General features: G+C 36.6%; 1 protein-coding gene across 1 annotated transcript in view; it reads left to right on the forward strand.

The window, feature by feature from the left end:
- LOC132562838 (protein bicaudal C homolog 1-B-like) overlaps positions 1-14,750 on the forward strand; it is an 89,094-nt gene that overhangs the window by 63,877 nt on the left and 10,467 nt on the right. The window contains exons 6-12 of the mRNA XM_060227612.1: positions 416-469; positions 1,825-2,064; positions 3,043-3,255; positions 3,819-3,876; positions 4,116-4,189; positions 8,952-9,114; positions 13,206-13,364. Of these exons, the coding sequence (XP_060083595.1) occupies positions 416-469; positions 1,825-2,064; positions 3,043-3,255; positions 3,819-3,876; positions 4,116-4,189; positions 8,952-9,114; positions 13,206-13,364 (961 nt within the window). The remainder of the gene's footprint in view (positions 1-415; positions 470-1,824; positions 2,065-3,042; positions 3,256-3,818; positions 3,877-4,115; positions 4,190-8,951; positions 9,115-13,205; positions 13,365-14,750) is intronic.

A 14,750-nucleotide genomic window follows, 5' to 3' on the forward strand; every position in this document is an offset into this window, starting at 1 on the left:
GCTAGTACAGTAACTGACCTTGACCTTACAGTAAAAGACCTTGACCTTACAATACTGGTTATACAATAATTGACTTTGACCTTATAGTGCTGCTAGTACAGTAACTGACCTTGACCTTACAATACTGGTGGTACAATAACTGACCTTGACTTTAAAGACAAAGTCTTGCCCAACAAGTGATTTTTAATTGATCATACTGCTGGTAGTTTGACTAACCTCAACCTTAGTTCTCTCTGGTTCAGTAACTGACCTTGACCTTGAAGTACACAGTAAGATAAACATTCAGCTTACAAAAAACAGTCTGGTATAGTAAGTGACCTTGACCTTTCAGTGAACAGTCTGATTTAGTGAATAAACCCTGATCTTAAAAGTGATATCTGATTCAGTAATTAATGTTGATTTCTGATCATTTCAGGTATCTATAGCAGGACAACCAGCAGGAGTAGAATCTGCTCGGGCACAAATTAGGGTAAGTTAACCAGCAGGAGTAGAATCTGCTCGGGCACAAATTAGGGTAAGTTAACCAGCAGGAGTAGAATCTGCTCGGGCACAAATTAGGGTAAGTTAACCAGCAGGAGTAGAATCTGCTTGGGCACAAATTAGGGTAAGTTAACCAGCAGGAGTAGAATCTGCTCGGGCACAAATTAGGGTAAGTTAACCAGCAAGAGCAGAATCTGCTCGGGCACAAATTAGGGTAAGTTCTAGTAGTATGACAGGCTAGCCGTACCAGTCTCACTCTTGTTTTACCAATCACTATATCTCTGATGTGGAAGTTGACTTCCTTCCAGTATATGGTATTGGGAGATAATTTTAAGTAGAAATGAAACTTTGCAAGTGATTTTGAATGTTAACATGTTATCACTGAAAAGCCCAATAAAGTTTATGTAATACAGGGATGAAAATGTCTTTCTCAATTCAAACTTTAGAATATTCTGACATGGTTTATGACCATCTAGACAATGTGAGATTTCCATATCGTGACTCTTTCAGATTCACATTGTTTTTCTATGATGTAACAGAGATTGATTTTGTGTTAGACATTTGTTTGTGGTAAAAAAAATTGATAGCTTGGCACAGACAATATGCTATAGACATTGACGGAAAACAGAGAGCTTCCTCTGTAAATTAAGTATGCTAGAAACATGTATGTTAAAACAGTTACAAAAGTTGCCAATTTCTGGAATAACCAAGTACAACAAAATTCATACCTACCGGTTACAGAGGAGACATAAAGTAAAACTGGGGATATCATTACATGGAAGATGGCAATGATGTGGAGCACATGTCCAGAGAACGGCTTCTCCACCGACATGTAGATATGTACAGGTGTCGGGCCCTGTACAAACATTCAAATTCTCTACCTTCAGCTATGCATGTTGTTCCCATGAAATGCAGATTTTAGAATCAAAACAGCCACCACCTCCAAATTTGACAGAGTAAATAATTTGTTACTGTGATTTGATAGTGTTATAAAGATTATGGCCTTGTATCAGATGTCAACCAGGAGAATCAGTGTATGTCCTGGTATGTAATCTTATGTCCAAGATACCGTGAATCTGTTACAGTTCCACCTAACAGGTTAGATGGCTTTTGTTCAGATGAACAAGATTTGTGAAATCATTTAAACCAGGGAGAGTTTAGATTGACCATGAGCCTGAATAAATCTTAGGTTTACTTACAAGATTTGTAAAATCATTTAAACCAGGGAGAGTTTAGATTGACCATGAACCTGACTGATACAGGTAATACTGAATAAATGTTAGGTTTGTATTTCTGATATATGGAGTAGACCTCTCTAATTTGCTGTGTTTATTCTGTCGCCAGGAACTGTTACCATTGGTGTTCATGTTTGAGTTACCTGTGTCTGGAGTCCCACAGCCCCTTCCTGACGCCTCGTCACCTACAATTCAGCAACTTCAGCAGCAGTATAATGTCGTCATCAGCTTCCGTCAGCGACCTCGTGTCTTTGCAACGACGGTGATTGTGAGGGGCTCTGTATGTAACGCCAAATCTGTCAAGGAAGGTACAGCAAGCCTTATGGAACACCTAACAAGCAATGTATCTGTAAGTATACAGTATAGAGTCTAAATGTCATTGTGTCTATCTCACAAAAGGATGTAAACCTCACAGGGAATGTGTCTATAGCACAGGCAGTGTCTACCTCACAGGCAGTGGGTCTTTATCACATATAGGTGTGCACCTTACAGGGAATGTGTCCTTAACACAGGCAGTGTCTACCTCACAAGCAGTGGGTCTTTATCACATATAGGTATACACCTTAAAGGGAATGTGTCCTTAACACAGGCAGTGTCTACCTCACAGGGAATGTGTCTTTAGCACATATAGGTGTGCACCTTACAGGGAATGTGTCTTTAACACAGGCAGTGTCTACCTCACAAGGAATGTGTCTTTAACACAGGCAGTGTCTACCTCACAGGCACTATGAAGTGTATCAATATTACGAAGTGTGTACCTCAAAGGCAGAGTGTCTATATCATAATGTCTTCCTCACAGGCAGTGTGTTTATAACCCTTGCAGTTTGTCTCTATTGCAGGCAGTGTGCCACTGTCATAGGCAGTATGTATGTCTATCTCACAGACAGACTGTCTATCTGACATGCAGTGTGTCTATCTCACAGACAGACTGTCTATCTGACATGCCGTGTGTCTATCCCAAAGACAGACTGTCTACCTGACATGCAGTGTGTCTATCTCACAGACAGACTGTCTATCTGACATGCAGTGTGTCTATCTCACAGACAGACTGTCTATCTGACATGCAGTGTGTCTATCCCACAGACAGACTGTCTATCTGACATGCAGTGTGTTTGCCTCACAGACCGACTGGCTATCTGACATGCAGTGTGTCTATCTCACAGATAGACTGTCTATCTGACATGCAGTGTGTCTGTCTCACAGACAGACAGTCTGTCCAACAGCCAGGAACCACCCACACTAGGGACGTATTTCTCACACTTTTGACGATTTTTATCATGAATTGTTTAGTTTCATTGTTTAACAATTCTCTTTGTTCTTGTTGTAGGCACCACTGCCGGTCAGTATGCAGCTGGAAATTGCCCCACAGCATCACTTATTCATCATTGGCCGAGGTGGTATGAATGTTAAACAGATTATGACAAGAACTGGGGCGAGTATCCACTTCCCTGACCCTACAACAGTAACACCCCAAAGAAAGGGCACCTTTTATATCACTGGGAACATAGAAAGTGTATTCCTGGCACGGCAACACCTCATTGTAAGTTATAAACATAGGTTTCTGTCAGGAATTAGTTTAAAATTCAGTAGAATTTCCATCCATTTGTTCCACATAACATTCCTGGTATGTAACATCACTGTCAGGATAACATTAAAGTTTGTCTTTCAATCGACTGAGAGTGATGATAACATACTATAATATACTGGACACTTTACCCATAATTTACATGATATTGACTCAGATAGGTTGCATTTATGTACACAGTAATTATCTTATCAATATTGTTGTGTATACATGAATTGTCAGATCCTTTTTGTGTCAGTTTTGAGCACCAGATAACCCAGACAACCAATGACGGCAGCATCACAGAATCTTTGATTTTTCCATGAAATAAAAAAACCTTGAAAACCCTATAGCTACATTATGTGCACACACCCCACTTTACACATTTATTTTCTCAAAAAAAAATCTGCACACATTACATTGGTTTTTACTGTATAACATTACACATCATGTCTTACAACTGGGTCTATAGCATTTATGATATTGATGGATAAAATGTTGTTATTTTAGAGTATAACATGCATGGTCTTCCTTTACAGGGTTGTCTCCCCTTGGTACTTATGTTCGATGTAAAAGATGAAATTGACATGGATCAAGGTTGGTTATTTTTTTAACATACATGTAATATTTCTTCAGGTCTTGCATGGTTTGCTGAGAATTTGTAAGCTTCTGCCCTCAGCCAGTATACTTAATGTCACTTTGTCATAAGCCAGAAGTAGGTAACTGCAACCTGTAGTTGGAAATTTACATGGTAAAAATGGATTATTGTTATGAAGCTTAATGTCCTGAATGTTAATCAACACATCTCATTGATGTTCACATTTTGTCTTTTCCAGCACGTATAACACAATTAATGGAACAGCTTGATGTATTCATCAGTGTCAAACCCAAACCTAAACAACCAAGCAAGGTAAGTCTGGGAAACTAAGGTATCCATTCAAACCCAAACAACACATTAAAGCTGGCCATTCCAACCCAAACAACAAATTAAAGCTGCCCATTCCAACCCAAACAACAAATTAAAGCTGCCCATTCCAACCCAAACAACAAATTAAAGCTGCCCATTCCAACCCAAACAATAAATTAAAGCTGCCCATTCCAACCCAAACAACCAATTAAACTGCCCATTCCAACCCAAACAACCAATTAAAGCTGCCCATTCCAACCCAAACAACCAATTAAAGCTGCCCATTCCAACCCAAACAACCAATTAAAGCTGCCCATTCCAACCCAAACAACAAATTAAAGCTGCCCATTCCAACCCAAACAATAAATTAAAGCTGCCCATTCCAACCCAAACAATAAATTAAAGCTGCCCATTCCAACCCAAACAACCAATTAAACTGCCCATTCCAACCCAAACAACAAATTAAAGCTGCCCATTCCAACCCAAACAACAAATTAAAGCTGCCCATTCCAAACCAAACCCAATTAAACCCATTCCAACCCAAACAAAATTAAAGCTGCCCATTCAAACCCAAACAACAAATTAAAGCTGCCCATTCCAACCCAAACAACCAATTAAAGCTGCCCATTCCAACCCAAACAACCAATTAAAGCTGCCCATTCCAACCCAAACAACCAATTAAAGCTGCCCATTCCAACCCAAACAACAAATTAAAGCTGCCCATTCCAACCCAAACAACAAATTAAAGCTGCCCATTCCAACCCAAACAACCAATTAAAGCTGCCCATTCCAACCCAAACAACCAATTAAAGCTGCCCATTCCAACCCAAACAACAAATTAAAGCTGCCCATTCCAACCAAAACCCAAACAACCAATTAAAGCTGCCCATTCCAACCCAAACAACCAATTAAAGCTGCCCATTCCAACCCAAACAACCAATTAAAGCTGCCCATTCCAACCCAAACAACCAATTAAAGCTGCCCATTCCAACCCAAACAACAAATTAAAGCTGGCCATTCCAACCTAAACAACAAATTAAAGCTGGCCATTCCAATCCAAACAACCAATTAAAGCTGCCCATTCCAACCCAAACAACAAATTAAAGCTGCCCATTCCAACCCAAACAACCAATTAAAGCTGCCCATTCCAACCCAAACAACAAATTAAAGCTGCCCATTCCAACCAAAACCCAAACAACCAATTAAAGCTGGCCATTCCAACCTAAACAACAAATTAAAGCTGCCCATTCCAACCTAAACAACAAATTAAAGCTGCCCATTCCAACCCAAACAACAAATTAAAGCTGCCCATTCCAACCCAAACAACCAATTAAAGCTGCCCATTCCAACCCAAACAACCAATTAAAGCTGCCCATTCCAAACCAAACCCAAACAACAAATTAAAGCTGCCCATTCCAACCCAAACAACAAATTAAAGCTGCCCATTCCAACCCAAACAACAAATTAAAGCTGCCCATTCCAACCCAAACAACAAATTAAAACCCAAACAACAAATTAAAGCTGCCCATTCCAACCCAAACAACAAATTAAAGCTGCCCATTCCAACCTAAACAACAAATTAAAGCTGCCCATTCCAACCCAAACAACAAATTAAAGCTGCCCATTCCAACCTAAACAACAAATTAAAGCTGCCCATTCCAACCCAAACAACAAATTAAAGCTGCCCATTCCAACCCAAACAACCAATTAAAGCTGCCCATTCCAACCCAAACAACCAATTAAAGCTGCCCATTCCAACCCAAACAACAAATTAAAGCTGCCCATTCCAACCCAAACAACAAATTAAAGCTGCCCATTCCAACCCAAACAACAAATTAAAGCTGCCCATTCCAACCAAAACCCAAACAACCAATTAAAGCTGGCCATTCCAACCTAAACAACAAATTAAAGCTGCCCATTCCAACCTAAACAACAAATTAAAGCTGGCCATTCCAATCCAAACAACCAATTAAAGCTGCCCATTCCAACCCAAACAACAAATTAAAGCTGCCCATTCCAACCAAAACCTAAACAACAAATTAAAGCTGCCCATTCCAACCTAAACAACAAATTAAAGCTGGTCATTCCAATCCAAACCCAAATGGTAGGTTATTCTTATTCAAACTGAACAACTATACATGGCCATTCAAGATATGTAACACAGTAGATCATCAAATCAAAAACAACCACAAAAACTTCAATCTCCAAATAGTCACACAAAGAAGGTCATCCAATCTCCACAAATAATTACAGTACAAAAAATAGGTTATCCAATCTCCAAATAGTCACTCAAAGAAGGTCATCTAGTCTCAAAAATAATTACAGTACAAAAAATAGGTTATCCAATCTCCAAATAGTCACTCAAAGAAGGTCATCTAGTCTCAAAAATAATTACGGTACAAAAAATAGGTCATCCAATCTCCAAATAGTCACTCAAAGAAGGTCATCTAGTCTCAAAAATAATTACGGTACAAAAAATAGGTTATCCAATCTCCCTACAACCACACAAAAGTAGGTCATTCAATCTCCAAACTGCTACACAAACTAGGTCATTCAAACTCAAATTAATCACAAAAGAAGGTTATCCAATCTACAAATAATTACGGTACAAAAATAGGTCATCCAATTTCCAAACTGCTTCACAAAGTAGGTCATCAAATCTCCAATCAGACTCGCACGATCCTTTGAAAATCCTTATAACTAGAATCAACTTTAAACTTGATAATTATATACAACAATGGAGATAGTTAGGTTATTCTTACCTAAATCAAACAACCAGAATATCAACATTGCTGATAAAATAGCAGTGCTGTTGTTTGTTAAGGATGACCTCGGAAAACATAGACAGGTGATGATATCATGTTACATAAATAGCAGGCATCAACATTGACAGGCCTACAACAGCTGCTAATTATAATAAGCTTTGTGTTGTAACGTGAACAAATATGTAGATGAAATTGACTGATAAAAGATTGACTAGAAAGTGAGAAATATGCTGATATTATGTTTTGAGAATGAAAACTGATATGTAGTTGGATATTGGGCATTTAATACATTGGATAACACAAAGTATCTGTAATTATAACACCAAGTGTCTTTAATTATAACACCAAGTGTTTAATTGTAACACAAAGTTCCTGTAATTATAACACCAAGTGTTTAATTGTAACACAAAGTACCTGTAATTATAACACCAAGTGTTTAATTGTAACACAAAGTTCCTGTAATTATAACACCAAGTGTTTAATTGTAACACAAAGTTCCTGTAATTATAACACCAAGTGTTTAATTGTAACACAAAGTTCCTGTAATTATAACACCAAGTGTTTAATTGTAACACAAAGTACCTGTAATTATAATTACCAAGTGTTTAATTGTAACACAAAGTTCCTGTAATTATAACACAAGTGTTTAATTGTAACACAAAGTTCCTGTAATTATAACACCAAGTGTTTAATTGTAACACAAAGTTCCTGTAATTATAACACCAAGTGTTTAATTGTAACACAAAGTACCTGTAATTATAACACCAAGTGTTTAATTGTAACACAAAGTTCCTGTAATTATAACACCAAGTGTTTAATTGTAACACAAAGTTCCTGTGTCTTTAATTATAACACCAAGTGTCTAATTGTAACACAAAGTACCTGTAATTACAGAAACATGATGTTATAATTACAGGTAGTTGATGTTAAAATTACAGGTAGTTGATGTTAAAATTACAGGTAGTTGATGTTATTACTATGGGTACTTGATGTTATAATTACAGGTAGTTGATGTTATAATTACAGGTAGTTGATGTTATTACTATGGGTACTTGATGTTATAATTACAGGTACTTGATGTTATAATTACAGGTAGTTGAATTACAGGTAGTTGATGTTATTACTATGGGTACTTGATATTATAATTATAGGTACTTGATGTTATAATTACAGGTAGTTGATGTTATAATTACAGGTAGTTGATGTTATTACTATGGTTACTTGATGCTTTAATTACAGGTAGTTGATGTTTTAATTACAGGTAGTTGATGTTATAATTACAGGTAGTTGATGTTATTACTATGGGTACTTGATGTTATAATTACAGGTAGTTGATGTTATAATTACAGGTAGTTGATGTTATTGTTATAATTACAGGTAGTTGATGTTATAATTACAGGTAGTTGATGTTATTACTATGGGTACTTGATGTTATAATTATAGGTACTTGATGTTATAATTACAGGTAGTTGATGTTATAATTACAGGTACTTGATGTTATAATTACAGGTACTTGATGTTATAATTACAGGTAGTTGATGTTATTACTATGGGTACTTGATGTTATTACTATGGGTACTTGATGTTATGATTACAGGTACTTGATGTTATAATTACAGGTAGTTGATGTTATAATTACAGGTAGTTGATGTTATAATTACAGGTAGTTGATGTTATTACTATGGGTACTTGATGTTATAATTACAGGTACTTGATGTTATAATTACAGAAACTTGAATGTTATAATTACAGGAACTTGGTGTTATAATTACAGGAACTTGGTATTTAATTACAGAAATGTGATGTTATAATTACAGGAACTTGGTGTTATAATTACAGGAACTTGGTGTTAAATTACAGGAACTTGGTGTTATAATTACAGGAACTTGGTGTTATAATTACAGGAACTTGGTGTTATAATTACAGGAACTTGGTGTTATAATTACAGGAACTTGATGTTACTTCATTGTCAATTTGAATTGATCTTTTTTCGCTTGTAGTCTGTGATAGTGAAGAGTATAGAGAGGAATGCCCCCAATATGTACCTGGCCAGACTGACCATGCTAGGACTGAAGAGGGATGACAAAGCCTACCCTATCACTAAGGCTGTAGATGCAGACACAGGAATCCTTCAGAACAATGGTCTCGGACTGTCTACTCTAGGTATGTCACCACAAACCACAATCCAATAAAGGTCAACACAAACTACTCTCCAGCAAAGGTCACCCTATCACTCTCCAGTAAAGGTCACCCTATCACTCTCCAGTAAAGGTCACCCTATCACTCTCCAGTAAAGGTCACCCTATCACTCTCCAGTAAATGTCACCCTATCACTCTCCAGTAAAGGTCACCCTATCACTCTCCAGTGAAGGTCACCCTATCACTCTCCAGTGAAGGTCACCCTATCACTCTCCAGTAAAGATCACCATAAACCCCTCTTTAGTAAATGTCACATTGTTATTTCCAGTAAAGGTCACATTGTTATTTCAAGTAAAGGTCAACTCAGTCCCACTATCTAGTAAAGTTAATGTTACTGTCTATTAAGGGTCACAATGTCACTGTCCTCTAAAGGTCAAAAGTCAATGTACAATAAAGGTCGCTGTATCATTGTTCAATAAAGGTCACAATGTTGCTGTCCAGTGAAGGTTGCAATGTCAACATACAGTAAATGGCACAATGTCAGTGTACAGTAAGTGTCATTATATCACTGTCCTGTGAAGGTCACAATGTCAGTGTACAGTAAGTGTCATTATATCACTGTCCTGTGAAGGTCACAATGTCAGTGTACAGTAAGTGTCATTATATCACTGTCCTGTGAAGGTCACAATGTCAGTGTACAGTAAGTGTCATTATATCACTGTCCTGTGAAGGTCACAATGTCAGTGTACAGTAAGTGTCATTATATCACTGTCCTGTGAAGGTCACAATGTCAGTGTACAGTAAATGTCATTATATCACTGTCCTGTGAAGGTCACAATGACAGTGTACAGTAAATGTCATTATATCACTCTCCTGTGAAGGTCATATATTGCCGACTATACTGCCGATCTAAAACCAAAGACAGTGTATAGACAAAGAGTTTAGCTACAGAGCTATTTTAGCATTGATAGGGCAGACAAACTGAAAACCTTTGGAGGCCTCAGAATTTACAGAATGGAAAAATCATTAACAACAAAAATCATTGAAATCAACACTAAATTCTTAACCTTTAAAACTGAGGGAAGGTCCAGAAGAGGACTCGCCTACACAGAGAGGATAAATGTGAGGAGGCATTGTCCACAGATAAACACTGGGTCTGTGTATGTGATGTAATCCACATTCAGATCTGATATGTAGCATGGTGGAAGCCTATCAAACAGTCCTCTATAGCTTCTACAGTAACAACTCATATCTCTGTCAGAAAATCATCAAATTCTCCAGAAATGTTTGTTGGTTGTTTGCTGGCATGATAAGATTTGACCTGAGAGATGTTACATAACAGATAGACTATGATATGTTCTGACAGTTATCCAGATAAACAACATCCAAGGAAGCACCTTATGTCAATTTGATGAGTGTTTGACAGATGTATGTTGATGTTGTCATTGATGTTAGATCAATGATTAGTTCTCACATTTACCTATATCTTATACCTATCTATATCATACCTGTATCATACCTATATACCTGTCTATATCATCCTTATATACCTATCTATATCATACCTATATACCTGTCTATATCATACCTATATACCTGTCTATATCATACCTATATACCTGTCTATATCATCCTTATATACCTATCTATATCATACCTATATACCTGTCTATATCATACCTATATACCTATCTATATCATACCTGTATCATACCTATATACCTGTCTATATCATCCTTATATACCTATCTATATCATACCTATATACCTGTCTATATCATACCTATATACCTGTCTATATCATACATATATACCTGTCTGTATCATACCTATATACCAGTCTATATCATACCTATATACCTGTCTATATCATACTTATATACCTATCTATATCATACCTATATATCTGTCTTTATCATACCTATATACCTGTCTATATCATACCTAAATACCTGTCTACATAATACCTGTATCATACCTATATACCTGTCTATATCATACCTGTATATCTGTCTATATCATCCTTATATACCTATCTATATCATACCTATATACCTGTCTATATCATACCTATATACCTGTCTATATCATACCTAAATACCTGTCTACATAATACCTGTATCATACCTATATACCTGTCTATATCATACCTGTATCATACCTATATACCCTTTATATCATCCTTATATACCTATCTATATCATACCTGTATCATACCTATATACCTATCTATATCATACCTGTATCATACCTATATACCTGTCTATATCATCCTTATATACCTATCTATATCATACCTATATACCTGTCTATATCATACCTATATACCTGTCTATATCATACCTATATACTTGTCTATATCATACTTATATACCTATCTATATCATACCTATATACATGTCTATATCATCCTTATATATCTATCTATATCATACCTATATACCTGTCTATATCATACCTATATACCTGTCTATATCATACCTATATACCTGTCTATATCATCCTTATATACCTATCTATATCATACCTGTATCATACCTATATACCTATCTATATCATACCTGTATCATACCTATATACCTGTCTATATTATACCTATATACCTGTCTATATCATACCTATATACCTGTCTATATCATACCTATATACTGGTCTATATTATACCTACATGTATTAACGATATAAGTCAACTGGCTACATGGTATAAGATGTGTGAAATTATATATTAGGAAATGTCCTTGAGATTGCCAGAAACAGGTGAAATCTTTGCTATAGATGAAGATTAATTATATGTGCTGGTTTTGTAGTTAAAAAGACTCAGTGTTGAGTCACAGTTTAAATACTGCTTACACCATTGAAGTCTTCAAAAGTCATTAAATTCTGGATGGATTTGGAATTTTGTTGTGAAGTAAAAACATGTTATGTCAATTAGCAATGTCTAGTTGGCTGTGTATCACTTTCATGTCTGTTTGAGTGTAGATACATTTGTTTTTAGTTTCATTTCTTCTTCATGAAAAAGTCAGAGATAACAGTGCAGCAGGTTAAAAAACTCTCCACAGTATTACTTTTTATTTCAATCTTTCAGCATTAATGGCTGAAGTAAAGAAAGGTCCTGTCATTTAAAACCACATTTTAAAAATATTTCATGTATAGTAAAATTGCAGGTGTTAATTTAGTTTTAAAAACTGCAGATGATAAATTTGTTTAAGTCAATAGATGTAAACGAGGTTTAATACAAAATCAGATGAAATACGGAGTAAAAACTATTGGATAATCTTACTGATTTCTATCAGTTTGGTCACTTGATTGTACTTACTGAGTCAGTTGTCTGTACCAGTTACCGCAGTGGTCTGGCTTTTTCACTAATTACAAGGATTGTCTCGTGTCTGTATTAGTTAAAACGATGGTCAGTTTTGTCTTCTAGGTACCAGAATGGTCAGTTTTGTCTTCTAGGTACCAGAATGGTCAGTTTTGTCTTCTAGGTACCAGAATAGTCAGTTTTGTCCTGTAGGTACCAGAATGGTCAGTTTTGTCTTCTAGGTACCAGAATGGTCAGTTTTGTCTTCTAGGTACCAGAATGGTCAGTTTTGTCTTCTAGGTACCAGAATGGTCAGTCTTGTGTACTATTTATCAGTATGGTAAGTTACATATACCAGTTGTTAGGGGTATCTGTGGTGTGTGGATCAGTTACCAGAGGGTCAGATGTGTGTAACAGTGACCAGAGGGTCAGATGTATGTAACAGTGACCAGAGGGTCAGATGTGTGTAACAGTGACCAGAGGGTCAGATGTGTGTAACAGTGACCAGAGGGTCAGATGTGTGTAACAGTGACCAGGGTGGTCAGATGTGTAAAAGTGACCAGAGGGTCAGATGTGTGTAACGTAACAGTGACCAGAGGGTCAGATGTATGTAACAGTGACCAGAGGGTCAGATGTGTGTAACAGTGACCAGGGTGGTCAGATGTGTAACAGTGACCAGAGGGTCAGATGTGTGTAACGTAACAGTGACCAGAGGGTCAGATGTGTGTAACAGTGACCAGGGTGGTCAGTGTTACCTGATAGTTAGCTTTCTCAGTCAAAATGTCCGGTCACTGATATCAATGTATTGTGATTGTAGGCTTTCTCAGTCAAAACCTGCTGTCTGTCAACACCACGAATGCACTGCTGATGCGCAATGGAAGCCCTGGTGGACACTCAAGCCCCAATTCCGTCCCAAGTCCTCAGAATGTGAATGTCTCCTGTAGTAGTCCAAATCACTGGGTAACACCTCCTCCAGGTAAGTCAAGGTTAAATCTTCTTGAAGTAAGTCGAGGTCATATGTCTCCACTGCATCAGTGAAGATATCTTGATATTACCTGACGTTCTCTATTTTGCCTAAATGATCAATGCCCAAGCTAGCTTTGCTTTAGTCATTATTAGTTATAGCCATCATATTTCATCTGTCATTGTACGCTATGCATGAACTTTTCACATTTTCAGCCGAATTCCACCAGTAAGATTCTTATAAAACTGGCTTGAAATGATCCTGACCAAGTGTTGTCATTTTTCGGATTAGTGAGAAATCCAACATGGCTGCGGTCATGAAAAACACTTTTTAAACTTCTTTTTCTGTTCCAATGGTACATCTAAGCTGAAAATTGATGGTACAACTGAGCTGAAAATTGATGGGAATGTTAAGGAAAGAAATTCAGCAATGAGGTTGTTTTTTGAGATGATCCTGATATACTTATCTATATAAATGTTATTTTATCTTGTTTTATTTCTTTTTTTTAATTTTTTAACATCTTTGTCTTTATCTTTATTAGTCAGACTGGAATCTGTGATATTGTTATTATCATTAAGTAGATTTCTGATAGATCAAATGATTGACTTCATTGTCAAAGATTGAGTACTTCTCTTTGTATCTTATTTGTACTTCTGATAACTTATAAATACACAAGATATTTAGAAACACGTATAATAAATTATTGATATTTTATGTCTCCATTTTTGAGTTATCTTATCCATGTAACAAGGCTATTTACAATGAATATTGATATAAGATAGGAAATATTATTATATAAGACCTGTTTAGTATTATTGAATCATGGATGTAGTTTGCAGACATAGGGGTCTGTCTGATATCATGATTATTCACATGATATATTTAGCTTAGGTGCAGACATTTTTGACATTTTGATGCAGAACTTCTAAGTTTGATGTGAAGTAACTCAATCTCTGTTCATTATTCATGTCCCTTCTATACTGTTTGTCTGTAACCCCTATGTCCTCTGTATTGTTTCCCTGTCCTTACCTCCTACTACATATCAAGGTGACTTTTGTAAGTCCTGCTCATTCTCTTCTCAATCTCTGTCAGTAATCCTGCTCAATCTCTTCTCAATCTCTGTCTGTAATCCTGCTCATTCTCTTCTCAACTGTAATATTCTCAAGGCTCAATCTCTTCTCAATCTCTGTCAGTAATCCTGCTCATTCTCTTCTCAATCTCTGTCTGTAATCCTGCTCATTCTCTTCTCAATCTCTGTCTGTAATCCTGCTCAATCTCTTCTCAATCTCTGTCAGTAATCCTGCTCATTCTCTTCTCAATCTCTGCCTGTAATCCTGCTCATTCTCTTCTCAATCTCTGTCTGTAATCCTGCTCATTCTCTGTCTGTAATCCTGCTCA

Source organism: Ylistrum balloti, unplaced genomic scaffold (genome assembly GCF_031769215.1).
Source record: "Ylistrum balloti isolate Yb309-2 unplaced genomic scaffold, AGI_CSIRO_Ybal_v1 Utg371528, whole genome shotgun sequence".
Lineage (NCBI taxonomy): Eukaryota > Metazoa > Mollusca > Bivalvia > Pectinida > Pectinidae > Ylistrum > Ylistrum balloti.